General features: G+C 46.1%; 1 protein-coding gene across 6 annotated transcripts; it reads right to left on the bottom strand.

The window, feature by feature from the left end:
- Positions 1 to 27: 27 nt before the first annotated feature.
- On the bottom strand, positions 28 to 27,965 carry GNL1 (G protein nucleolar 1 (putative)). 6 transcript variants are annotated; one of them, XM_082346900.1, is made up of 13 exons: positions 27,647 to 27,965; positions 27,066 to 27,231; positions 26,565 to 26,701; positions 26,248 to 26,399; positions 26,059 to 26,130; positions 24,884 to 25,091; positions 24,641 to 24,736; positions 24,037 to 24,231; positions 21,297 to 21,475; positions 21,056 to 21,218; positions 20,677 to 20,817; positions 18,393 to 18,490; positions 15,320 to 15,475 (listed from the first exon to the last, which is right to left on the bottom strand). In XM_082346900.1, exons 1-12 carry the CDS (start codon positions 27,717 to 27,719, stop codon positions 18,441 to 18,443), a joined length of 1,632 nt encoding a protein of 543 aa, XP_082203026.1. In that variant the 5' UTR covers positions 27,720 to 27,965; the 3' UTR covers positions 15,320 to 15,475; positions 18,393 to 18,440. The 6 variants fall into 6 exon arrangements, with proteins under 6 accessions (XP_082203024.1, XP_082203027.1, XP_082203026.1 ...); XM_082346898.1 differs by lacking the exons at positions 15,320 to 15,475; positions 18,393 to 18,490 and adding an exon at positions 28 to 3,116; XM_082346901.1 differs by lacking the exons at positions 15,320 to 15,475; positions 18,393 to 18,490 and adding an exon at positions 11,715 to 12,122.
- Positions 27,966 to 27,978: the final 13 nt, after the last annotated feature.

Here is a 27,978-nt window from a genome sequence, read left to right as displayed (position 1 = left end):
TTATGGGGCAAGCTCTCAAGTTTCTTAACTTTCTATTTTACAAAATTGACTATAGGGCTTCCCTGGTGGCACAGTGGTTAAGAATCTGCCTGCCAATGCAGGGGAGATGGGTTCAAGCCTTAGTCTGGGAAGATCCCACATGCCGCGGAGCAACTGAGCCCGAGCGCCACAACTACCGAGCCTGCGCTCTAGAGCCCATGCTCCGCAACAAGAAAAGCCTGTGCACTGTAATGAAGAGTAGCCCCTGGCTCGCCACAACTAGAGAAAGCCTGCGCGCAGCAACAAAGACCCAATGCAGCCAAAAGTAAATAAATAAAATTAATTAATTTTTAAAAATTGACTATAAAAATAATGCATTCACAGGAAATGAAACAATCAAATTTGTATAAATATATTTTTAAATCTCTGCCATCACTAAACCCACACCCACTTTATTGAGGTAATTAATATTATCAGTCTACTCCCTATATTTTCGATTTCTCCATTTTCATAAACACTTGTATTGAGGGACTTCCCTGGCGGTCCAGTGGTTAAGATTCTGTGCTTCCACTGCAGGGGTCACAGATTCAATCCCTGGCCTGGGGACTAAGATCCTGCATGCCACATGGCGTGGCCAAAAAAACAAAAAACAGAAAGCAACAACAACAAAAAAACTATATTGGGTGTTTTTCTCTCATAGCTTCTTTTTTTAAGCAAAGAAACACACTAATTTTACTTGACACAATCATTTTTAACAACTTGAGATATAAATCACATACCATACAATTCATGCAAAGTGTACAATTCGGTGGTTTTAATATATTCACAGAGTTGTGCCACCGTTAGCACAATCAATTCTAGAACACTTATCACCCACGAAAGAAACACCATACTCATTAGCTGTCACTCTCCATTTCCCCCAAGACCCCAGTCTTAGGCAATTACCAACGTATGTTTTATTTCTACAGATTTCCTATTCTGAATATTTCATATAAATTAAATCATACAATATGTGGCCTTTTGGGTCTGGCTTCTTTCACTTAGGATAATGTTTTCGAGGTTCATCCTTTTTGTAGCATTATTAGTACTTCCTTTCTTCCCTTTCTTCTTCCTCTTCTTCTTTTTCTCCTCTTCCTCCCCTCCCCCTTCTTCTTCCTCTTCTTCTCCTCTCCTCCTCCTTCTTCTTCTTCTTCTTCGCTGAATAATATTCCATTGTATAGACATACTACAATTTGTTTATTCATTTATTATTTGACAAACGTTTGCGTTGTTTCCATTTTTTGCTATTATAAATAATGTTGTTATAAACACTTGTGTACAATGTTTTTGTGTGGACATGTGTTTTTATTTCTCTTGAAGTGCTTACTTTAGTCTAAATGCTGTTACACTGTAGGTTCACTGTAGATGGGCTGTCTGGCAGAACAGAGGCTCAGGTGACTTATTGCCTCTGTGAGTCACTTCCTCTTCTGCCCAAACTGGCTCTTCTATTATAGTGACATCACAGTTAATGATGTATTGGAAGCGGGGTAGATTCAGAATTTGAGACTGTGATTAATGACTGTGTTTAAAATCACAATTTCATGACCATTAGGGTTTACCTTAAACTTTCCTCTCTGGTATCCCATTGTATCCAGTTTAGAGGGAACTACAGCTTCCTGTACACTAGGACATGTAGATCTGTCCACAGTGCTGAAAGTCTTAAATTGGCAGATTCCACCAACTCCATGAATGGCCTTCTTATTGTGGAAAATTGCTCTACGGTTGAATTTGTACATTCGTTATTTATAAGTTTAGAGCATCTGGGTTACTGAAAAATCCAGCAATAAGTTGGGAAGATAACATACAGAAAGATCCACAAAATATTATCTTATGCTCTATACTGAAATGTACAGAACAAAACAAAAATAGACCACATAATGAGTGAGAAGTTTATCTTTAAGTTTTTTATCAGGATATAAATAAGTTCAGTATTATTGTGGAGGAAAGAGAAAGAATTCAGATTTCAATTAACTTTGATTATCCCCTCCCAATTTATATCCTTTTTAACCTCACAAGACATTTCAATTTTTTCCATAGTTTATCTTCATTCAATGTTATGCACACACTTACCCTTATTTCTTGTTTATTTTTTATTTAAACTCACACCCTCCTCCTGAGACCTCTCCTTTTGCCTGAAGTACATTCTTCAGAGTTCCTTTAGTAATGGTCTGTTTGTGTCAAATTGTCTGCCTTTGGAAAATCCCATTGAAATTTTAGTTTTAATTATTGTGGTTTTTTAAATTAATTAATTAATTTTGGCTGCGTTGGGTCTTCGTTGCTGCTTGCAGGCTTTCTCTAGTTGCAGAGAGCAGGGGCTGCCCTTCGTTGAGGAGCACAGGCTCTAGGCGCGCGGGCTTCAGTAGTTGTGGCTCGCGGGCTTAGTTGCTCTGTGGCATGTGGGATCTTCCTGGACCAGGGCTCAAACCCGTGTCCCCTGCATTGGCAGGCGGATTCTTAACCACTGCGCCACCAGGGAAGTCCCTGTATTTTCATTTATAAAATGTTGTATATAATTCTTTTCAAATTTTCTTGGATATTCTTTACAATTTCTTATTAACTGAAAATATTTAAAATTTTGTCTTTTATTCACAGTAAGAATATGCTATTTTATAACCTATTTTTATTACTCTAATTTCAAAGTTACAGAATTCTGTTGTTTGTTTTTTTTCTGTTTCTTCTTTCAAGGTATCTTGTTTCTTGTGAACATATATTTTCTTTTTTAGTGTTAAGTATTCATTTTGCTTATGAAATGATTTTTGGAATTTTCAAAGCATGGATGATAGTAGATTCCTCCAGACCTCTCTTGTGTTTGCTTTCACCAGATTCCTTGGAGTATGGCCTTCTTAATGTTGAATTCATGGCATGCTAATATTCAGAACATCCATGTAATGTGAACTTGGGTTGTCAATCCATAAGAGAGAACACCTGTGGTTTAAACTTAGGCTGTGGTATTATTCTGCTGCCTGCTTGGGAAATCAGTATAGGAAAAATTCAGACTCTTTATGCATCAGGAGAGGGGCCACCTGTACTCCTTGATGGGGATCTTCCTGTGACCCATTTGTTCCTGCTGGGGGTGACCATGACTCCCAATTCCATCCCTGTAAAACAGTAAAAAAAAAGAAAATCAGACATGAGAGCATCTAAAATTTTCCTGTGACCCCCTTTTTGGGAAGTAGAGGGATGTGCTCCAGGAAGAGGAGGGCATATACCAAAAAAGAGGAAGATGTGGGATCTGGGAAAACAGGGCATCAACTATGAGAAGGGAAAGGGAGTCAACAGGAAGGCAGAGGGGAGCCTTAACCAAGAAAATTACCTAGGCAGCAACCATCATGGTTTTGAAGGGATTGAGAAGGGATTCACTTAACTGGGGGGAGTGTTGGGGGGATACATTTATAAAATTAAAACATCATGGAAAGTAAGAAAATGAAAACATCAGGCAATTATTAAATCCCTGACAAACACCAGTATGTATGGAAAGGACAATTAAGAGAGTTTTACATGTGGCTCAGGCATGAGTAGCATTCCCATAAGTAAATAATTGTAACTCTGACTCTCAGTCCAGTCAGCTGGACTACCTACCCTAAGAGGATGAAATTACATTTATTGGGGGGTGGGGGAGTTGAAAGTGTGGGAGGAAGGGATGTTGGCATGTCAAAGATAATTTCTATCAATAAAACTGAAAAATCAAACGAAGCACGAATGTATGCTATCAAGAGACATGGAGATAACAAACAAAACGTAAGCTAAAAGGCTTGAAAATAGTTGTTTTCCAGAAAAGGGGTAGAAGGGAATGGTTGGGAGAAGGTAGAGGAGAGATGGTATTTTGCTACTGGCAAGGCACTGTGTAACTTTTTCTGTTTTTTCTTTTTTGCCGAGCCACTTGTGGGATCTCCCTGACCAGGGATGGAACCAGGCACTCGGCAGTGAAAGCATGGAGTCCTAACCACTGGACCACCAGGGAATTCCTGAGGCACTGTGTAACTTAATGAAGGGGGAAGTGGACAGGGCAGGCAGCCAGCCTCACTCAGAGAATAGGGTTCCAAGGAGTGGTGACGGGTCTGTGGGTTCCTGAAACCTCTTCTTCTGAGCCCGAGCACGAGCAGGACTGCCCTTGGGGCTGAGGCCACCAGCACCCAGGGCTAGCAAGGGCACTGAAGCTGCTGTAATATGGAGAGAGGCAAGAGGAGACTCCAACCTTTTGACCTGAGTGGGTCGGCATACTCTAGTCTCCCTGGTGTCTCCATTCCTGGAGTTAATATGACAAATTGCCTCTAAATTCATCCACTTGGATGGAACTCCTCCCCCCACTTCCTATACCCCTCACCACCACCATTTCCTAGAAGGGTTGTTCTGCACGTTGTTCATCGATTTGTTTTTGCCTGCTGGAGAAAGGATAGAAGGGAAGTCCACCCAGCACAACCAGAGGGAGGCAGCTCCGAGGACCCCTGCTTGAGGTGCACAGTGAGATTTTTCATCTCCAGAGGAGAAATCTCTTGTAGGGCCCCAGGAGAGTCAGTGCTGTGACGGGGGCGGGGGGGGGGGGCGCGGGGCGGGTGGCCTCCGGCCGCGCATCCCGGCCACTCTTTCTGGTCTCCCGGCGTTTCAAAATAGTGAAATTGAAAGGACTGGGATTCTGCCGCTTCTGTCCAGGCCCCTTTCCCCTTTACCTGAGCGTGAGGGCATCACTTGGGGCGAGGCAGGGCGGGGGGTTCAGGGTGTGGGCGGAAGCTCGGAGCTGGGGATTGTCCCCAGAGACAGAAAATAAGTACCCTCGACCATTGTAGTCAATTTGGACTGCATAAGCTAAATTTAGATTCCTCAAAGCTTGGTTCGGAAAAAAAAAAAAGGTTTAGTTCACCAGCAAGAGCCCCCTTTCCACCCTTTCTCCACCTCCTGGCTGGCTTTCAAATAGGGGTCTGGCTGGCCGGGGGGACCTGGAATGAGTCCTTTGAACGGAAGTCCAAAAAAATCGTGAGATTACACGTGAAGAATGGGGAGACTTGGGGCCGCAGGTTTGGGCTCCTGGAAGGGATGGGAAGCCTCCCCCGACTCCACCGAGAGTGACTAGGCTACGGGCGTCACCAGCACAGAAACGGCGGTGCCCAGTTGGAGCCTTAGCGGTGAAGTTTTGTTCCGTAACTGACCGCCCGAGGGTCGGCAGTTCTGTCCGCTGCGAGTTCTGGCTCCTTCGGGGGAGAACCGAACCCGAGATACTTTATTTCTCCGGAAGAACAACGCTCGAGGCAGACCGCTCTGTGTCCAGGCAAGGAAGCCTTTGAAAATAGTTACACGAAGAAAAAAATCAAATTCATTTTTGCTTTGCCTTACTGAGTACAGCTTACCTCTTAACTGGTCCCAAGGGAGACGGTGCCCGGACTAAAATTGATCTTCTGGGTTTCCATCCAGCGCCTCCCCATAAAGCCGGGTCTCCCCTCTTCCTCTGGGAAAAAAGTGACCGCACCCCCAACCCCCCTCCCCCGCCCCACGGGAATATCAGTGGCGTGGCCCGCACGCCCCGCACCGCCCATGAATGGAGAATCACACTGGGCGGAGATTGTAGTTTAAAAATCCCTGAACTGCGTTGCGGGACGCGGTGAGTGCAGAAGGGTACAGGCAACTGTTTGGCACCCGGGACGCAGTTGTCTGACGCAGACTGCCCTGCAGCTCCTCACGGGGCCTATTCCAGAGCAGAAAGGACCGCCCTAGGAGGACAGGAGAGGGCAAAGGCGAGTTTGAGGTCGCCTGGACTTTGCTGTATAAGAGGGCAGGGAGGTGAGAGGTGAGGAACAGTGACCCTGGCAAGGAAACCTAGACCACGGTGGGGTAAGGGAACGGGTGCGTTTGCAACTCAAGGCTTTGGGAGTCTAGACAAGCAAAGCAAGGGAGTGAAGAAAAAAAAAAAAAGCTGGAGAGGGGATTCGAGCCGTAGGCACCCCCAGTGAGGCCAGCCAGTTGTCAATTGTGGGCTCTTCCGGAGGCGTCCCAGGCCCGGATGCCTCCGAGGCAAGTGACTAAGGGTCCTCCTAGGCATTGTATCTAGGCGCTCTAGAGAATCAGACCTTTATATTCTGGGGAGCGCTGATCGCGCCCTCTGCTAGTGGTTGGGACTCCAGACCCTGCTTGCCCTCTCAGAGTCCAGGCTTGGAGCAGTGCCCCTGCAAAAACCCCTGGACATTCCGCAGAGGGGGACGTCCGGCCTCTAGATTTTCCCATAGACGAAAGAGTATTCTGTTCACGCAGAAACATACTCTCCTAATAAATAACTTTGAGGCTGGAGGGAATGACAGTCTGGGAGGAGGGGAATTTGCACAGCGATTTTTTTTTTTTTTTTTTTGAGGTTGTGCTACTCTTTCTTTGCTGCTGATTTTTTTTATATATACAAATTTATTTATTTTTGGCTGCATTGGGTCTTCATCGCTGCGCAGGCTTTCTCTAGTTGCGCGCGGGCTTTCTCTAGTTGCGGCGAGTGGGGGCTACTCTTCGATGCGGTGCGCGGGCTTCTCGTTGCGGTGGCTTCTCTGGTTGCTGAGCGCGGGCTCTAGGCGTGCGGGCTTCAGTAGTTGTGGCTTGCAGGCTCTAGAGCGCAGGTTCAGTAGTTGTGGTGCACGGGCTTAGTTGCTCCGCGGCATGTGGGATCTTCCCCGACCAGGGCTTGAACCCGTGTACCCTGCATTGGCAGGCGGATTCTTAACCACTGCAGGCACCAGGGAAGTCCCTGTTGCTGATTTTTAGTTTTGTTTGTTTACAGAGCTGTGGCAAAAACTAATTCAGTTGTCTTCCTCTCTTAAAGTATTGCTGTTGACAACACACTGTGCCTTAGTATCATTAGTGAGGACCAGTAAGAGTAGTACCCACCACAGAGGGGGGCTATGAAGAGAAGATGAATTAATATTTATTTGGCTCTCACACTGTTAGCCTTACAAATGATTTTAAATATCATGAAACACAGTTGATTCTAAGTTTTGATTCTGTGGGGAGGGGGAGGGGGGCAATGAATAGATGGGGAATCAGTTGTGCAAACTGGGTAAGGTTCCTGTTTGGTAAATGTGCTAGGAGACTGTAAAGTACATTTCTACTTGATGTGATTATGCTAAGCCAGCTGCAGTTCACATCGAACACTTTAGAGCCATATTTGACACTCTAAAAAAAATTTTTTTAAGAAACTATACTTTTGTTCCATTAGCATTATGCCATGCATGTCCAAAGAAACTTGAACTATATGTACCATAAAGGACAATTTAGGTATCTTCTTTTTTATATTTTAATAAGAAATGGAATGAGACTGTGTTACTCCAAAGAGTGCCCAGAAAATATTTTAGAAATAGAACTTCCAGTGGATGAAGGGGGTCAAAAAGTACAAACTTCCAGTTATAAAATAAATAAGTCATGGGGATGTGATGTACAGCATGTTGACTATAGTTGATAATACTGTATTACATATTTGAAAGTTGCTAAGAGAGTAGATCTTAAAAGTTCTCATCAAAAGAAAGAAAATTTTATAACTACGTAAGGTCACAGATGTTACTAGACGAGTGGCGATCATTTTCCAATGTATACAAATATCAAATCATTATGTTGTATACCTAAAACTAATATAATGCCGTATGTTAATTATACACCCATTTTTGAAAAAGAAATAGAACTTCCATTTAAAATAGTCAAGGGCTTCCCTGGTGGCGCAGTGGTTAAGAATCCGCCTGCCAATGCAGGGGACACGGGTTCAAGCCCTGGTACGGGAAGATCCCACATGCCGTGGAGCAACTAAGCCCGTGCGCCACAACTACTGAGCCTGAGCTCTAGAGCCCACGTGCCACACTTACTGAAGCCCGTGTGCCTAGAGCCAGTGCTCTGCAACCAAAGAAGCCACTGCAATGAGAAGCCCACGCACCGCAACGAAGAGTAGCCCCCGCTCACCGCAACGAGAGAAAGCCTGCATGCAGCAACAAAGACCCAACGCAGCCAAAAAAATAAAAAAATAAAATAAAATAGTCAAGTAGTTGGGGTTACACAGAAATGCTCCCACAAATAAGAATGCCTTTCAAAGGGGGCAAATCTGCTTTAAATCGTGTTGTTTGTATCTTTTCTTAATGCTATGTCAAAATGACTGCAGATGTTTTCATATATTTAATAATCATTGTCTGTAAAAATCATATGATCATTTCAATAGATGCAGAAAAATCATTTGACAAAATTCAACATCCATTTGAAGAAACCTCTCAACGAAGTGGGTATAGGGGGAATGTACCTCAACATAATAAGGGCCATATATGACAAGCCCACAGCTAACATCATACTCAACAGTGAAAAGCTAAAAGCTTTTTCTCTAAGATCAGGAAGGAAACAAGGATGCCCACTCTCACCACTTTTATTCAACACAGTATTGGAAATAATTGCCAGACCAATTAGACAAGAGAAGGAAATAAAAGGAATCCAGATCATAAAGGAAGAAGTAAAACTGTCACTATTAGCAGATGACACCATATTATATATGGAAAATCCTAAAGTCTCCACAAAAAACAAAACAAAACAAAACAAAACATAAAACCTGTTAAAACTAATCAATAAATCAGTAAAGTTGTAGCATAAAAAAATCAATATACAATCTAATCTCACTTAAAATTGCATCAAAAGAATAAAATACCTGGGAATAAATTTAACCAAGGAGGTGAAAGATCTTTACACTGAAAACTATAAAACATTAATGAAAGAAATTGAAGTCACAAATAAATGGAAAGATATTCCATGCTCATGAATTGGAAGAATTAATATTGTTAAAATGTCCATACTACCCAAATGCAATCTATAGATTCAATGGAATCCCAATTAAAATTCCAGTGGCATTTTTTACAGAACTAGAATAAACAATCCTAAAATTTGTGTGGAACCACAAAAGACCTCAAATAGCCAAAGCAATCTTGAGAAAGAAGAACAAAGCTGGAGGTATCACACTCCCTGATTTCAAACTATATTACAAAGCTATAGTAATAAAAACAGTGTGGTACTGGCATAAAAATAGACATGTAGATCAATGGAAGAGATAGAGAGCCCAGAAATAAACCCACACATATATGGTCAATTAATTTCTGACAAAGGAGTGAAGAATATACAATGGGGGAAGGACAGTCTCTTCAACAAATGGTGTTGGGAAAACTGGACAACCACATGCAAAAGACTGAAACTGGACCACTATCTTACACCATACACAAAAATTAACTAAAAAATGGATTAAAGACTTAAACATAAGGCCTGAAACCATAAAACTTCTAGAAAAAAAACAGGTGGTAAACTCCTTGACATCAGTCTTGGAGATGGTATTTTGGATTTGACACCAAAAGCAAAGGCAACAAAAGCAAAAATAAATAAGTGGGACTATATCAAACTGAAAAGCTTCTGCTCAGCAAAGGAAACCATCAACAAAATGAAAAAGCCCAGAAATAAACCCTCATATATATGGCCAAATCACTTTTGACAAGGGTGCCAAGACCAGCCAATGGGGAAAGGACAGTCCTTTCAATGAGTAGTGCTGGGAAAACTGGATAGCTTCACGAAAGAAAAAAAAAAAATGAAGTTGGACCCTTATCTAACATGATATACAAAAATAAACTCAAAATGGATCAAAGACCTAAACATAACAGCTAAAACTATAAAATTCTTAGAAGGAAACATAGGGGGGAAACTTTACAACATTGACTTGGCAATGATTTCTTGGATATGACATCAAAGGCAGAGGCAACAAAAGGAAAAACAGACAAATTGAGCTTCATAAAACTTAAAAACTTTTTGTGCATCAAAGGACACTATCAATGGAGCAAAAGTGCAACCCATAAAATAGGAGAAAATATTTGCGAATATCAGATATCATATATATGATAAGGGATTAATAACCCGAACATATAGAGGACTCCAAAAACTCAACAACATAAAAGCAGACAACCCAATTCAAAAATGGGCAAATGACTTGAATAGACATTTCTTCAAAGAAGATATACATGTGGCCAATAAGCACATAAAAAGATGATTAACATCACTAATGATTAGGGAAATGCAAGTCAAAACCACAATGAGATACCACTTCACACTCATTAGGATGGCTACTAAAAAAAAAAATAGAGGACTTCCCTGGTGGCGCAGTGGTTGAGAGTCTGCCTGCCAATGCAGGGGACACGGGTTCGATCCCTGGTCCGGGAAGATCCCACATGCCACGGAGCAACTAAGCCCGTGCGCCACAACTACTGAGCCTGCGCTCTAGAGCCCGCAAGCCACAACTACTGAGCCCACATGCCACAACTATTGAAGCCCGCAAGCTCTGCAACAAGAGAAGCCACCGCAGTGAGAAGCCTGCGCACCTCGAGGAAGAGTAGCCCCCGCTCTCGGCAACTAGAGAAAGACGGCGTGCAGCAACGAAGACCCAACGCAACAAAAAATAAATAAATGAAATTTTTTTTAAAAGATAGAAAGAAAGAGGGGGGGAAGCGGGGGGCGGTGGTGGTGGTGGGATGAATTGGGAGATAAGGATTGACATATATACACTATGTATAAAATAGATAACTAAAAAGAATCTGCTGTATAAAAAAATATAAAATTTAAAACTTTTTTAAAAAAGAAAATAACAAGTATTGGCAAACCTGTAGAGAAAGCAGAACCCTTGCAAACTGCTGGTGGGGATATAAAATTGTGCAGGGTAATAGAGTACAATTTAATGAGGGGATTATTTTAATAGATGTGTGTGTGAAAAGGGTGTGAGCAGTTACCAGTTCTCTTAGAAAGAGCGGGGACTCCGAGCTTTCACGGAGGGGCCACGGGTTTGGTCCCTGGTCGGGGAAATAGGATAGCCGCGTGGCGTGGCCGAAAAGATAAATAAATAAATAAATTTTTAAAATAATAAATAAATAAATGGGTATGTGTGGTTTTATAAAACACTGGCAGAGAGGCTATACCTTTTTGCATTCCCACCAGCAACGAATGAAACTTCCTGTTGTTCCATGTCCTCACCATCATTTGGTGTTATCAGCGTTTTGGATTTTAGCCATTCTAATAGATGTGTATGTAGTGGTATTTCATTGTTGTTTCAATTTGCAATTACCTAATGATATATCATGTGGAACATATTTTCATATACTTATTTTCCATCTGTATATCTTCTTTGGTAAGGTGTAAAGTGTCTGTTCAGATTTTTTGCCCATATTTTATTGGGTTGTTTGTTTTCTTATGGTTGAGTTTTAAGAGTTCTTTGTATATTTTGAGCACCAGTATTTTATCAGATATGTGCTTTGCAAATGTTTTCTCCCAGTCTGTGGCTTGGCTTTCATTCTTTTTAACAATGTCTTTCACACAGCGGAAGTTTTTCACAAGTTCAAGTGCTTAGCAAACTCGAAGCAGGATAAATACTGTATGATATGGCTTATATGTGGAATCGAAAAAATACAACAGACTAGCGAATATAACATAAAAGAAGCAGACTCATAGATATAGAGAACACGCTAGTGGTTACCAGTGGTGGGGGGGCAACTTAGGGCTGGGGGATTGGGAAGTACAAACTATTGGGTGTAAGATAGGCTAAAGGATGTATTGTACAATGTGAGGAATATAGTAATAGTTGTAAATAGAAAGTAACCTTTAAAATTTTTATAAAGTAAAAAAAATTTAAGAAAATAAAAACTTTTTTTAAAAATTTATTTATTTTGGCTGCATTGGGTCTTCGTTGCTGTGCGTGGGGCTTTCTCTAGTTGCGGTGAGCGGGGGCTACTCTTCGTTGCGTTGCGCGGGCTTCTCATTGCAGTGGCTTCTCTTGTTGCATGCAGAGCACAGGCTCTAGGCGTGCGGGCTTCAGTAGTTGTGGCATGCGGGCTCAGTAGTTGTGGCTCGAGGGCTCTAGAGCGCAGTCTCAGTAGTTGTGGCGCACGGGCTTAGTTGCTCCGAGGCATGTGGGATCTTCCCGGACTAGGGCTCAAACCCGTGTTCCCTGCATTGGCAGGCGGATTCTTAACCACTGCGCCACCAGGGAAGCCCAATAAAAACTTTTAAGTCTGTATAATGCTACTCTTTGTATAAGAAAGACTAAAAAATATTTATAACATGTGTGTTTATTTTTGTAAAAAGAAACTCTGTAAGAATAAAACAGAAACCAATAAAAATGGTTACTTGAAGGGAGAAGGAAGAAACTGATGGGGAGTATACGATAAACATACTTCTCTGAGTACTTTTTTTTTAAATCAATTAATTAATTTTTTGGTTGTGTTGGGGTCTTCGCTGCTGCGCCCGCGGGCTTTCTCTAGTTGTGGCGAGCAGGGGGCTACTCTTCATTGCCATGTCTGGGCTTCTCATTGCAGTGGCCTCCCTTGCTGCAGAGCATGGGGTCTAGGTGTGCAAGCTTCAGTAGTTGTGGCTCGTGGGCTCAGTAGTTGTGGCGCACGGGCTTAGTTGCTCCATGGCATGTGGGATCTTCCCCGACCAGGGATCGAACCCATGTCCCCTGAACTGTCTTTTTTTTTTTTAATTAATTAATTTATTTTATTTATTTTTGGCTGTGTTGGGTCTTTGTTGCTGTGCGCGGGCTTTCTCTAGCTGCGGCAAGCGGGGGCTACTCTTCGTTGCGGTGCGCGGGCTTCTCATTGCGGTGGCTTCTCTTGTTCTGGAGCTCGGGCTCTAGGTGTGCGGGTTTCAGTAGTTGTGGCTCGTGAGCTTAGCTGCTCCGCGGCATGTGGGATCTTCCTGGACCAGGGCTCGAACCCGTGTTCCCTGCATTGGCAGGTGGATTCTTAACCACTGCGCCACCAGGGAAGTCCCATGAGTACATCTTTAAAATCTTATTTCTACTTTTGAACTTTGAAAGTATTTTACATATTTTAAATGAACTTAATATTAAAAAAGCAGTCTAGGGCTTCCCTGGTGGCGCAGTGGTTGAGAGTCTGCCTGCCAATGCAGAGCACACGGGTTCGAGCCCTGGTCTGGGAGGATCCCGCATGCCGCGGAGCGGCTAGGCCCGTGAGCCACAACTACTGAGCCTGCGCGTCTGGAGCCTGTGCTCTGCAACAAGAGAGGCCATGATAGTGTAAGGCCCGCGCACCGCGATGAAGAGAGTGGCCCCCGCTTGCCGCAACTAGAGAAAGCCCTCGCACAGAAACGAAGACCCAACACAGCCAATAAATGAATAAATAAATAAATAATAAAAGTGTTTAAAAAAAAATCAGTCTAAAATTGAAAACTAAAACATATGAACCTATTTATTTGCATATTTTGAGGTAACCATTAAGAGAAAATAATTATTTCAGGTGACTTTTGAATACAGTACTCTGTACACCCTTCATGGTAAATATTCTAAAGACTAAAAGAACAGCTAGTAAATATTAAATTTCACTTAGTAATTTTGTTAGTAGTATTAAATATTGCAATTTTGAAATTATTTTATGTATATTTTAGGATAAAGCGAATAGATAAATACATCAAAGTTATTAAGATTTTCAATTATCCTGATAAAAGATATAAAATACAAAATTAAAGAAGTTGAGAGAAAACTACAATGTAAAATTTGAATTGGAAATATCAGTATGAATTCATGATTTCTCTAAACACTAAAAGTGTCTTAAACAGTGATACCTCTGTAGCAATGAGCTCTCCCAGAACCTAAACAGTGATTTCCATATACCATTCTTCGTTAAAAGAACCAGTGCTCCTTGGAGAAATGGCCGATTCCATGTCTGAAGCTTGGGAAAGTAAAAACTGAGCCTGGGACATCATCATGCCAGAAGCAAGAAAGTGGTCAAGACAACTTTGGGGCATGTCAAAAGGACACAGGAGTCAGCTTAAAAGGGCTCTTACTGGACACATTTGATACAGTTTGAGCACAAAAGGAATAATGACTGTAACTGATTATAAAATACTAAATGGATTAAAAACCCTGGATCTATAGTTAAAAAAAAAAGACTATAACTTTCTACCCTTGTAGATTAATATACCACCACCTGACTCTGAAAATTGGTAATTAAATGGAAATAATTAAGCATTTGTCGTGGCTTTTTAGAAGCAACCCTACTTTTCCAGTTGATGAGGGAAAGCTCCTCTCTAGATTAACATCCCCTTATAAATGGGGGAGTGGGAGAAGTCGAAAAGCACCATTTTGTAATTCCTGATGAAATAACTCATTCAGGCAAGGATCACTATGGATGCCAATTATTGGGTGAAAACTTTTTTAGAATATTCAGTGTCAGGAATTCCCTGGTGGTCCAGTGGTTAGGACTCCATGCTCTCACTGCCAGGGGCCTGGGTTTGATCCTTGGTTGGGGAACTAAGATCCTGCAACGTATGTAGTGCAGCCAAAAAAAAAAAAAATCACAGTGTCAAAGAACCATGCAGATGACTTGCTAATTGCAAAGGGAAACACTTTACCTTCATAGGACAGATCGGACAGTATCCACCTTAACCAAGTGATTACACTTAGCATCATTAGCTGCGGCATGACCTCGTATTTACATGCATTCCAATGTGAGGCAATGTGAAGAACGCAGCACTTTTGAAGAATTAGTCCCAAAATTGGGTAACTAGAATCTTATTTTTTTAATTAAAAAAATATGAGCTAGAGGAACAAGTTAAATGACAACATAGAAACAATAAGACAAATTCAGAATGTAAGACATTCTATAGAAGAGACTGGCCTAGTCTCTTCAAAGAGTCAATTCTATGAAGAAAAAGACTGGATTCTTCTGGATTAAAAAGAAAAGGGGAGGGACTTCCCTGGTGGTCCAGCAGCTAAGACTCCGCGCTCCCAATGCAGGGGACCCGGGTTCAATCCCTAGTCAGGGAACTAGATCCCACATGCCACAACTAAGATCCTGCATGCCGCAACAAAGATCCCACACGCGGCAACTAAGACCCAGCACAGCCAAATAAATAAATAAATAAATAAATTTTTTTTTAAAAAAGAAAAGGGCAAAGAGGAGGACATAATCACAACAAAAGGCAATCTGTGGAACTTGATTCCTGGTTTGTTTCTTTAATGCTGTAAAAGACATTTAAATTGGGAAAGCTTGAATATGATATTAGATTATATTAGGAATTATTAACTCATTAGACATGATAATTCTAATGTGGTTGTGTAAGATATACACTGATGACTTAGGGATGAATGAGCATGATGTCTGCAACTTGCTTCCAACTGGTTCAGGAAAAAAAAAGGATAAGTAGACAGACAAATAGATGGATAACAAGATAGAGACTAGTAAAGCAAACGTGGCAAAATTATAGGATTTGTTGAAACCTTGTATGAATGTTTGGGTGTTTACTGTCCTTTTTTTCAGTTTGTGTGTTAGACAATTTTCAAAACAAAACGTTGGAAAGAATTTCCATATTATTCTTTTTTTTTTTTTTAACATAGTAACAGAAGACATTCCAGGCAGCAGCTCATTAAATTATTTCTTCTTTTTTCTCCCGTGGAACCAAAAGATTCTCATTTATGATATTTCTGAAGGCACATTAAGAAACATGTTCAAACTTTGTTATCTCTTTATTCAAGTTTGGCTTTAATATTTTATTAAAAATTCTTGAATTTGTAAATATTAAAACACTGCAGTTTACTACGGACACAAGAGTGACAATGAACTAGCAATAAAATCAAAGTAGAAGCTAAACTACTTAGAAGCAATAGCAATTCCATAATTCAAAGATAATTTAGACAGGTAATTTTAAAGAGTTTATTTAATAAGGCTCAAAGCAGCCGCTCAGCCTGCAGTGATGCTGCTCTACCGGCAGATGGCGCTGCAAAGCGTCTCAGGTGCAGCGGGAAGCCCGTTTACCAATGGCTGTCGCAATCTCTTAATTACTTGAACTGATGAGTTCATATTATAATGTTTTATTAATTATTTTTACTGCTTATTGCAGTTACTCTTATACTACTTACTAACTGGTACAGAAGTGTTTTAACAACTGGTTGAGCAGTACCAGTGCAAACCGGCTGAATGTCAGCGCTGTTTCCTCCTATTACGACAGAAGCCACCAGGCTCCTGCGGGAGGGTAATCCCTGCACCGGGACTGTCAGTGCCACCCCCGCCTGCTCTCCAGGGCTTGTTCCATCACTAATCCCCACTTTCCTGCATTTTCAGCCTTTCCTCCTCCACTTGACCCTTGTAAACAGCCCGTGAAAATGTTCAAAACTTTAAAAAACTGTTTTCCTCAATTTTATATACTCTGCTCTCTCCGTTTTTCTCTCATTGCAAACACAACCAAACTTCTTGAAAATTATATCCTTTTCTCCACTGCTTCCACTTCCTTCCTCCAAATTATTCCTCAATCCCCTGACATCTGGGAATTCTGACCTCACCTGTCCAGTGGAACTGCTGCCACCAAGATCAGCAAGGCTATTTACTAAATCCAGTGGACACTCTTCATTCTTGTCATCAATCCTCAGCAGCATTCTACACTGCGCCTTTCCTTCCTCCTTCCCTTAGCTTTCAATGCACCACACTTCCTAGGTTTTATCCTGTCTGCTGGTTCCTCTTTCCCTGCCCTCCCTTTTATATTCTCCATGTCCTTCCTCAGCCCTCTTCTCTTCTCATGCTACACACTTTCTGTGGATGATCTCAGTTACCCTCCTCCCACCTATATGTTACTGACGCCCAAATCTCTGTGTGCAGCCGCACCTCTCTTCCCCCAAACCCCTTAATTCCGGTTTCCATTCTGTCTCTGGGATCTCTGCAAAAGCCTCTGATCTCTCTCCCCTTTCCAAACCAGTCTCCACACTCCAATCAAAGTGACCTAAGGCACAAATCTCTCCTTCTTGGTCTCAGTGCTTCTCTGGATAAAGCCTTAATCTTTAGCATGGTTGACAAGGCCCAGTGAGAGCTGACCCAAGCCTACCTCTCCAGCTTCACCTTTCGCCACTTCTCCCTTGAACCCTCTGCCCCAGCCATGCTGAACGTGTTAGTCTTCCAAAATTGTTACGTGCTGTTCCTTGTCCTTTGCTGTCCCCTCAAGAATGCTCTTTCCCTCTCAATGCCTGGCTTACTCCTGCTCAGTTTTCAGGCCTCAGCTTGGACCTCTGTTCCTCTAGGAGGCTTCCTCTGACTCACCAAGACTGGCCCCTGCTGGGTGTTCCCATAGCAATTCTTTACCACAGACCACTGATTTTTTCTCAGTCTTATATAACTTGCTATACAATCACAGCTCCCAGCCCTGTCCTCCACTCCTTTCTGACCAGCATCACAAGACCCTTCTATATGGAGCCACCACTATCCCACAGGACCCTGTTCCACCGTTCTGACAGCACTTATCACACTTTTTTGGTAATTATCTATTTAATTGTTTCCATAGTCCAATAAATTGTGAGCTCCACAAAGGACCATTTCTGTCACTTACCACTTAGCAGTGACTGGCAAATAGTAATTGCTTGACAAATGGACAAATGTTCAATTGGTGAATGAATCCTTGGGGTGATTATAGTTCTACCCACCTTACTTAGTTACAACTCAATAGGCTCATTTACAGCAATTCTTTTATAATTTACATATGCTATGGAATTACTGTATTAGTGTCTGGCTGTTCTATTCTTGGAGGGTAAGGTCTATGCCTTACTCAATTTTTTTGTCCCAGAACTCAGCATGCCTGACACACATTGTTTTCAACCAATTTCGTTGATTGTATCAATGATAATGAGAAATAAAGAAACAGAGGCCCAGATAATTGAACTACTCTGGACCACACACAGCTACCTTGTCCCAGAACCAGGACTGGAACTCAGTCTAGAAAAATGGAAGCTCGGAAGAAGTTGTGCAGCATCTAAATAGAATTCCAGCATGAATGAGAAGCACTAGTTTCTCACCATCAAGAGACTGGCCAGAAGCTGTGGGAACTCCCACAGCCCGAGACCTCCATGGTCAAGTATCTCCATAGTGGATGTGACCCAGGAAGGGCGTGAGGACAGGGGTCCTGGGTATTTCATCATGGACGGGAGACTGGACCCCTGGTTTCCTTTGTCCTTTTTAGTCAGTTTCAAGCTCAGCCTCAGACAGTGGTCTTTGGTTATTATTTACCCTTCTCCTCCCAAATCTATTTGTTGCTAAGATAGTTCTTCTCCCAGTGTTACTTTCCTACAGAGTGAGTATTGACAGGGGCCTGGGAAGAATCATTTACAGTCTGGCCCCTTGGGGATGTTAGAGTTGCCTCCTTCCAGGTCTTCAGCATGAAAATCCCCCTTCTCAGCTTCCCCTCCAGCACCAGGTCTCAACTTTCACCCCCACCCCCAGATCTCCCAAATGCCCCTGGTGAAACTCATGAGAGCAAAAGATAAAGACAGTGAAGAGAAGCAGCACAGAGGCAGGTGTACAAACAGAATCTGATTTTTCTTTTCTCCACTTTTTGAGATGATTCCAACGTCCCCAACCCACCTCTAGCAGCAAAGAAGTCCCCTGTGCTTCCCTGATCATCATGAACCTTCAGAGGATGCTGAGTCGGGGTCCTCTTTCTTCCATCAAAAGACCCAGCCCTGAGGGTAAAAAGCCCAAGATGGGAGACAGGTGGGTTTTTCTCTCCACTGAAACTTTTTCTCTTTTACGGCACATTTTGGGCAACCTTCAGGCATATTCACATGCTGGTAGTATTTAAACTTTGCATTGGAGTGCAAATTCCAGGATTTATGCCCTCACTGGGACCAGTGGAGGGGGGAACTGGAGGAAATGTGTGGCCCAAACACCTTAGCCTCTTTTGCTCCTGGGGTGACAGGGTCTCTGCTGGAATTACAGAAACTGGCCCAAGACCCAGAACCTGAATAGAATGCTTTAGAGTGAAGAGAGGAATCTGGCACGCCCTCTTCTCCTCACCCCTACACCTAACGGCTAACCTATCAAACAACACTTTTTGCTACCACCTGACCCAGACAACATTGTGGCAGCCAATAAACCAAAGCCCATTCTTCCTTTTCTCCAAGAATTAAATCTAGGAGTCCAGCTGCTTGCTTGACAAGGGAGAAGTACAGCAAGGCCTAAAGTGCCCTGACTCACAAGAGACCTGACCCCTGCTGAAATGTGCCTGACACTGTAAGCCAGCTAAGAACCTGCACTGGGTTTCCTTGGCTCCATCTCTAACCAGGGTAAGTGGGATTCAGGAAGCTGGCTCTATGCCCTCCCCTATGAATCTAGTACCCCTAGTGTTACAGGCTTTTAACTAGTTAAACTTGACACTGCACTCAAAGGGCTCTTCTGCTCAAATCATAAATGTGCATGCTACTTTTTTGCCAGTAATTAAGACTACTCATACACGTTTAAGTAACATTTTCACAAGCATCGAGTCTTAACTAAATACCTCCATCAACAGGAAGTTCTAGAGTTATACTATATGAGCCCTAAGGATTTGGAGGACATTATACACCCATCTTAATCCAAAAAGCTAGATGCCTGATTAATGGGGTCTTGATCACGGCCAGGCAGTATATTTAGGTCAGGCCTGTTTGTGCAGCTTTATATGTTCAGTGCTTAGCATAAGTCCAGACACACAGTCAGACCTCAATAAATATTTGTTGAATTTGAATAAATGCTGTAAATATCTCACTTGGAGACATCAGCTGTGACATCTTCTCTTACTGCTTCTTCTCCCAGAAGCTCCTCGTATAACCCAGGTCTGACAGCAGGAGGGGCACAGGGGGCTGCTCCAATCCCAGAGGGACTGACACAAATTCCCAAAGGGGGCTGAATTTAGACCAGGCCTCAAAAGCCTGAAGTGACCTCCCCTCCCCATATTGATGACGGGGTTCGTAAGGTGCAAGTGGGAGAGTGAGCAGAGGAAGCGGGTTTCAGGCCTTAGAACCCACTGAATTAACTCCTAAGAGAACTCTTCCTTTGCAGAGAGAATGCACGAAAAAAGAAGGAAGAAAAGCAGCGGAGCCTCCCACAGCTGTCAGCCTGAGACAGCTGCTCTCACCTCAGTCCATCTGGGGAAGGGGCTACAAAGCAGACAATCTTTATTCACAATTGGGGTGGCAGACGGGAGAGACCCCCAGGTCAGTCCAAAAGCAAAGATATGGGCGGGGAGGTGGGGAGATGGAGCAGGGCAGGGACTCAGCACTCGTCCTCGCCCAGCAGGGCGTAAGGGTTTCGGGCGGCCAGGCTGGACCCTGGAGCTGAGGTTGGGGTGTCCTCATCCCCTTCCCCCTCCTCATCCGCATCCCGATCCTCCTCTCCCTCCTCCTCACAGGAGCTGCTCAGCTCTTCCTCCTCCTCCTCCTCCTCGTCACCTGCTGGCCCCACCCTGCCCTGCAAAACCACCAGCTCCATGGTCTCTGGGTGGGACTCCCAGGTGCCTGGGGAACCAAAACAAGAAAAAGAATGGAGAGTTTTGAGCAAGAAACTAATGCCAGGCAAAGATGGGGAAGAGGCAAAGACTAAGAATAACAATAACTTTTATAGCTGCTGGCATTCATTTGTTCACGCATTCATTCAACCTCTCGTGTACTGGGCACAGAACAGAAGCTCTGCACACATTAACTCCAATCGTGACCACCACCTTGCCAGGAGGCAACTAACCACCCTGGTTCCGTAGAGCAGGAAGTCATCTCAGAGCTGCTTAGTAACACAGAGCTGGCCTATGGGTACAGAATCTGAATCCTCACACCTACAAAGCCCACACCTTTTTGCCTCCATCACCGCAGGGGCTAGGGAAGAACACTGGCTGACTGACCTTTCTGCTCGCTGTAGCCTGGGGGCTGAAAACACAGGCTGAGGCGGCCATCCAGTGCCAGCCGCAGGAGGCTATTGGCCGCTCTGTACACATCATTTCGGGCCGCCTTGGCTGTCTTGTAACCACGTTTCTCTGCCCAGGCTGGAAGGAGAAAAGAATGGGGAGGGAAGACCATCAACCAGGTCCAGTCACAATCATCCCACTCTCCTAACACAGTCCTTCCAGTTTCCCCCAGAATATTCCAGGCCCGAGATCTTGCTGGCCCTGAGACAGAAGCCTAGGGGTGACTGGCTAGCTGCCCCATCGATGGCAGGACCTCTGAGGAAGGAGAGGAAAGGAGATAGGGCAAGGGGAGGAAAGCCAGGCGTGTGGAGCCCACCTTCACAGATGTCCCAGGCACACCACGGGTGTTCTGCGGAGGGGTCCTCGGCCTCTGGGTGGCGCAGGTGAAGCAGGGCCTGCACAGGGACCCGGGAGGCCAGGTAGCCCACAGCGGTGTATGGCTCCTGGATTTGGGCGATGGGGTAGACCCCTGCCAGGACCTGAGGGGAAACAAGAGCACTCAGCACCTTCCTCCATCTCCTGCCTTCTCCCCGCCTCTGGCCCCTCTGCCCTCATACCTGCAACTGCCTGGGCAGAAGCGAGGGGAATATGAGGCCTGGACAGTCACAGAGCTTCACGGAGGGGGTCAGAAAGTAGGTCTGAAAGTATCGGGTGTGGCCCGGGGTTCTGGAGACACTCACGACCTTCCGCCCCACCAGCCCGTTGATCAGCGAGGACTTGCCCACATTGGGGAAACCTGAGGAAGACAAGGAAAATTAACACCTGACAGATCCTTACTCTGTGACAGGCAGGATGCCGTGCTATAGCTATAGATGAACGGAGAACTAAGGTGCGGAAAGAAAGAAAGGAAGTGGTATAACATCACAAGTTACGAATCAGGCTCTGGGCTGCCAGGGCTGAATCCTGGCCTCCCCATTTACCTAAGCTTTGTGACCTCGTGGCAATTTACTTAATTTTCTGAGTCTCTGTTTCCGCATTTTACAGAGCAGATACCTCCAACCTCAGAGTGGTCAGGATGAAATGAGAAACAAATACAATCGCGTGGCACTGTGTCTGCAGAAGTCTAAGTGAGACATGCATCTCGTGATTATCAAACTTCTCCAAGGAGAAGACTGAGAGCCCAGGGGCTCACTGCCACTCTCTTCATGACCACCACCTTCCACCACACATCTCCGCTACAGCACTCTGGCCTCCCAGTGCCAGAATCTCCCTCCCAAAGGTTTCTTCCATCCCACCTCTGTGGTCTTACCCTGGACCTGTCACTTCACGCCTTGCAAATCTCACCTGCAAGCACCCCTCTCTGCCCTGACATCTCGTCTTTCCAGCTCACTTATTCTGGTTCCTCCATTCCAATAAGTCTCTGACACTGACTAGCTTGGGAACACTATTCAATACCCGACTCATGTCCTCACTTCCCTTCTTATGCAACTTAGATTCCGTGATCCAGCTCTACAGCCAGTCCCCCTCACAGACCTTCCACTCCCTGGTCCCGCCTCTCCCCTTCTTCTTAGTCACCTGGCAAAACTCCAACCCTGTAAAATGCAACTCTGGCCATTCAGCAGCTGACTGAGGCTGGGCAAAGATGCACCATGGTGCTGACTGCACTCTGTTGACAACCCACTCAAGTACAGTTGGCCCTTGGTATCCACAGAGGATAGGTTCCAGGAGCCCCTGTAGATACCAAAATCCCTGGAGGCTCAAGTCCCTTATATAAAATGGCGTAGGGCTTCCCTGGTGGCGCAGTGGTTAAGAATCTACCTGCCAATGCAGGGGACATGGGTTCAAGCCCTGGTCCAGGAAGATCCCACATGCCGCGGAGCAACTAAGCCCGTGCGCCACAACTACTGAGCCTGCGCTCTAGAGCCTGCGAGCCACAACTATTGAGCCTGTGCGCCACAACTACTGAAGCCCGTGCACCTAGAACCTGTGCCCCACAACAAGAGAAGCCACCACAACGAGAAGCCCGCGCCCCGCAACGAAGAGTAGCCCCCACTCACCTTGACTAGAGAAAGCCCACGCGCAGCAACGAAGACCCAACGCAGCCAAAAATAAATAAATAGATAAATAAAAATTTAAAATATAAATAAATAAATAAATAAAATGGCATAGTACAGTCGGCCCTCCGTATCCACAGGTTCCTCGATTGTATCTCCTCTCAAAAGGGGGTGGGGGGATAAGACTCTCCTTTGACAACCCCCGCCAGCCTCATTCCTCTCTCCTCTTTAAAAGAGTTTTACCGTAAAGTGCCACAACTAGAGAGAGAAAACCCGCACGCCACAACTAGAGAGAAGCCCACGCACCACAATGAGAGATCCCGCATGCCGCACCTAAGACCCAACGCAATGAAAAATAAAAAAAAATTTTTTAAATAATAAATAATAAAATATTTTTAAAAATAGGGAAGATTCTCCTTAAAGAGTTAAGACCCAGAAAGAAACTGACACTTCTAAGCTACTACTATAATTTAATGATCATTCTATGATGGACTAATTACTACAACTAAAAAAGTTAATATGTAAATCATATAACTGTGCCTGGTTCACAGCAAGCATCACATAGATGTTAATTTTTAACAATTATTATTATTACTATTATCACTATCTGTCAGGCTTTGTTAGGCTCTCTCTACACTATTCCCTTCATTCCTCTCATCCATTCTTTTTTTTTTTTTAATATAAATTTATTTATTTATTTATTTTTATTTTGGCTGCGTTGGGTCTTCGTTGCTGTGTGCGGGCTCTCTCTAGTTGTGGCGAGTGGGGGCTACTCTTCGTTGCGGTGCGCGGGCTTTTCATTGCGGTGGCTTCTCTTGTTGCAGAGCACGGGCTCTAGGCGCCGCGGGCTTCAGTAGTTGTGGCACGTGGGCTCAGTAGTTGTGGCTTGCGGGCTCTAGAGCACAGGTTCAGTAGTTGTGGCGCACTGGCTTAGTTGCTCCGCGGCATGTGGGATCTTTCTGGACCAGGGCTCGAACCTGTGTCCCCTGCATTGGCAGGCGGATTCTCAACCACTGCGCCACCAGGGAAGTCCTCATCCATTCTTTTAATTGAGCATCATTGTCCTCATTTTTCAAATCAAAGTCACTAAGACTGACAGTGGGTAAATAACTTGCTTGAGATCAATACGCTGAGAAGCAGAATTTAACTCAGGCGTGCCGTGATACTTCCACGATAGCAGACAGCCTCCTCTGCCCTCAGAGACCCTGGAGCCTAATGGGACCTCACCACCTTCCCTCAATTCCAAATATTGAAACCCTGTGCCTCCTAGGAGGCCGCCATGCGTGGGCTGCCGCTTCCTTACCCACACAGCCGATGGTCACCACCCCATCCTTGTAGCGCTCCCGTGTGGGGCCTGCTGGCTCCATCGCTGAGTCAGTCTGCTGCTCCACCAGGACGGCTGGCCCATCCTCCTCTTCCTCCTCCTCCCCGGAGCCATTACCCCAGGTGGCTCCAGCCACATCCCGGGCAATCTTCTCCCGCCAGCTGCTCAGGTCCACTGTACAGGGAAGGAAAGAAGAAGAAGGTTCTCCCCAGGGCCACTGTATACGATGGCGCAGACCATGCACTGCACAGCTGGTGTAAGTGGCGCCCTCTGGATTGGGTAGGGCCAAGCTGCGCAACAGCGACTCGCCCCAGCCTTCACTTGACTCCACTCCGGAATCAGGTGCATTTCTGAGTTTCTGAAAAGCACTGGCAACACTGAAGGCAGCAAAGCACTGAGGCTCCTGCCTCCCTGCTGCCTCTCTTGTCCCACCAAGTCAGGCTGCTCCCTCTCCCACCCCACCCCATGGCCTCTCACCTGAGTCCATAATAGAGGGACTGAGTTTGGGAAAGGTGAGCAAAATGACTTGGGGCTTTGGGTCTCCCCCACGGCCTCCCACAGCTCCCCTCTAAGGGGCACATACCTTTCCCCGCAGTGATAGCTTCACAGGCTTTCAGCAGCTGCTCCGGCCCCAGAGCCCGAGTCCATCCTCTCCCCCGCCTCCGACTCTTCTTCAAGACTGAGATCAGAGGGCACAAAAGCGTGAGCACACCCCATGGGGCCTATGTACCCCCTCTCTCCCACCACCCTCAGGCCCTAGATCAGGTCCCCCTTTGTCCCTTGCCACCCCACCTCTCCCACGCTGCCCTCCTCATTGCCCACTCACCACTGCTAGGGTCCTGTGGGGTGCGGGGATCCCGAGGAAAAGAGGTGAAAAGAACAATGTGGAGCTGGGGATAGTGTTGATGGAAATAATGCTTCCAGGCAACCACGAGAGCTGGCGGGGCCAGATCCACCTTGTTCAGGACCAGCACCAGGGCCAGCCCTAGCTCTCCAGTCACGTACTCATAAAGTGCTGGTGGGAAATTCACAACCTGGAACAGGGATGGTAAGAGGAGGGAGTGATGCGAGGTCAACCCAGAGTTCTCTGCCTCCAGCTCCCCACACAGCAGGCACAGCTTGGAGACAAGACCCTCGTGGAAGCAGATTCTGGGACAACAAGGATAAATCAGCCAAACTGAACTAGGAAGACAAAGCAGGCGTAAGTAACACCTATGTGTTTGTCTCTGGGGGGCTTCCTGTAAGGCCTGATTAGGAATGGAAATGAGCTAAAAAGAAGACAAGGAAACAGAGACCCCCAACACAACTGGGCTAAAGGCTGGGATCACTCACAGGGCTGGGAGTTGGGATAGAAATTAATATCTATTTTCACATGTACGCAACTGTCTACATGTGTACACAAATGTGTGTGTGCATGTTTGTGTTGAGCACGTGTAGCTACATAAGTGAGCATGTGAATGCACATGTATGTCTGTGAGTACGTAGGAGTGCGTGTGTACATGTTAAGGACCTCCAACCTAAAGGTCCGCACAGGCTCCAGACCTCCCTTTCTCCCACTGGAGGACAGCAGTGAAGTGGCACAGCCAGGTCACACAAGGGCTGCCTAGCAGCAGAGTCTAGAGCCTTAACCACTACCCTAGCATCCCAGGTGAGGACGAGTTCTGTAGTAACCGATATGGCAGGGAAGCCCCCTTCACAGAATCCCCTGGAGCTCCACACTGGGACTTTCTGTTTAGCCCTAGTGGGCTAGGAAACAGGATGTGTATGCAGTTTTCCATCAAAGAAATAAAGGAGAGGAGAGGCAGTTGGCCAAGGGAGGAGTGACAGGCTCTGACGCTGATGAATAAAGACTGAGTTCCTGACTGCAGACATCAGGATGGGGTAGAGGAGACTGGAAAAGAAGAGGTTACCTCTCTGACTCCCAACTCCTGCCTCTGCCCTTTACCCGGCAAGAATCTTCCCCCCTCCTGCCCCTTACCCACCCTCATCCCCAGGACTCACTGGATGTCGGATATCAGTAATTAGCAGAACAATGTCAGACATCTCTAATACTCGCCACAGCTGCCTCCACGTCTGAAAAGACAAGGTCAGTGGAAGAGAACCTGAGCCCAGAGTCGTTCTCCTGCATGACCCCAGACCAATTTGACCACGGGTGACTATGCCCCACTCCTGTCCCCACTCTAGTCTCACCTCCAGATTGTGCTCAAAGTAGCTGAGTTTCTCAGAGGTGTAAGCCCCATGAATCTTCCCAAGATACTCCTGGAAGCTCCGTTCCTCCTGGCTCATCAGTTGCTCCTTGGACATCTCATAGCTCCAAGGAGGACGTCGGGGAAAGTCCAGGACTGAGAAATCAAGAAAAAATCCAAATAAGTCTGAGGATAGTTTCAGGACTCAAGGGTGCATCCATCCCAGACCCCTTCTTCCTCCCGGTCAGCTCTTACTCTTCCAAACTCCTTTCCCCAGCCCACTGCCTGCCCCAAGCAACCAGGCGTTGAGCTCTCACTCACCGGAGCCGGGCTGATAGACCTCCCAGATGTCCAACACCAGCAGCTCAGCACTGATGGGCTGTAGCACTTGCTCCCGGGCTGCTCTCTTTCTCCTCTCCACCTCCTCGCGGCTGTCTCGTTCAAAATGCAGCCGGTATCTACAGGACAGGGACCACGCCATCCATCACAATCCTTGGCCACGAATTCCCCTCTTGGGCAGGCAACTTCGCAAAGCTTTCACTCCAGAGTTCAAGTCTCCCCTCTGAGTCGGCCCTCTCCCAAATCTCTTTCACGCAACAGCAGGCCTTCCCCTAAGTTTCGCCCTTCTGAAAGCCAAACTCTCTCCAGCCCCTCCAGAAGGGAAGATTGTGGACCGCTCCGGTGACCCAGCGGCCCGCGGAGAACCGTGGCAACCCAGCCCCACCAGTTTCAAGCCTCCCCCAGCCGCAGCAGGTTTCCCCCAACGCTCTGACTTCCGGGTAGGCGGGGAAGCCCGGGCCAGAGCCCCCTGTCCACTCTCACCGATTTGGGTCATAGCCTCGTGAGCCCAGCCCCTGGGAAGGCTGCTGGTTGAGCCTGCGGATGTGATGGGTCACAGACTCCCCGTCCGAGGTGTCGGTCTGCTCCTCCCGCCGCTCCCGGCTCCCGCTGCGGCTGTTGGAACTGGATCGCAACCCATCTTGAAGCCCTGCGGGGAGGAGCCGTGACGCCAGGGCTGGCCAGCTCTCCCGGGCCAGAAGACCCCAACCCGGTCGGCCTGGCTCCTCCCCACACCACCCCAGTCTTTTGAGGCCAGGCCCTCCCACCTACTCTGCTCAGGACCCTCCCGGATGTGCGTGGGGGGAGGCACTCCTCCTCCAGGGATCTACTGGGATGACGCCCCGTTGGAGCTGGAGGGATTCCCCTCCCCCAACTCTCCATCCTTCCCCACCCCTTCCAGATGTAGGGGGCTGGGGTGAGGGAATCCCCTCCGCGGTCGCCCACGCGCGTCGGCGCGCGGCCGCCACCCCCTCTCACGCCTCCCAGAGGTGAGGCGGGCACACCCCTCCTCCCAGATGTGCGGGAGTCCGAGCCCCGCCCCCTCCTCTGGCTCCCGCACTGACCTCGCTTCCGCTCCCGCTTGTCCTGCAACTGCTTCTTCTTCTGCTTCACGCTGAAAGGCTTCTTCCTCGGCATGGCCCGGACCAGTCACCTGGCCCGCCCTTCGCCGAGCTCCCGCCGCCTCAACTGACTCCCCCCGGGCCAGCCTCCGCCGCAAGGGCCCGGGACACTGGAGGGGGCGGGACTGGAAGGTGACGTCAGCGGGCGGGCCAGGCCGATGCGCCCAGGCGGCCCGGGTGGAAGGCAACCAGGGGGAAATACAGTCACTTCCCACTGGGAGCGAGGCGAGAGGATGATGCGGGGTGGGCTACCCGCACGTGAGAGCCAGTGGAGC

Source organism: Balaenoptera borealis, assembly GCF_965194805.1.
Source record: "Balaenoptera borealis genome assembly, chromosome: 12".
NCBI lineage: Eukaryota > Metazoa > Chordata > Mammalia > Artiodactyla > Balaenopteridae > Balaenoptera > Balaenoptera borealis.
This window is presented reverse-complemented; position numbering and strand designations above follow the sequence as displayed.

What these genes read in the sequence shown, in the direction of transcription:
- GNL1 (XM_082346896.1), bottom strand. Translation starts at nt 27,719, where the DNA reads ATGCCGAGGAAGAAGCCTTTCAGCGTGAAGCAGAAGAAGAAGCAGTTG. An exon ending in GGTCTATCAGCCCGGCTCCG is followed by an intron (nt 26,400 to 26,564) that starts GTGAGTGAGAGC and finishes TTGATTTCTCAG; the next exon opens with TCCTGGACTTTCCCCGACGT. An exon ending in TGCCTGGGACATCTGTGAAG is followed by an intron (nt 20,818 to 21,055) that starts GTGGGCTCCACA and finishes TTCTCCTTCCAG; the next exon opens with CCTGGGCAGAGAAACGTGGT.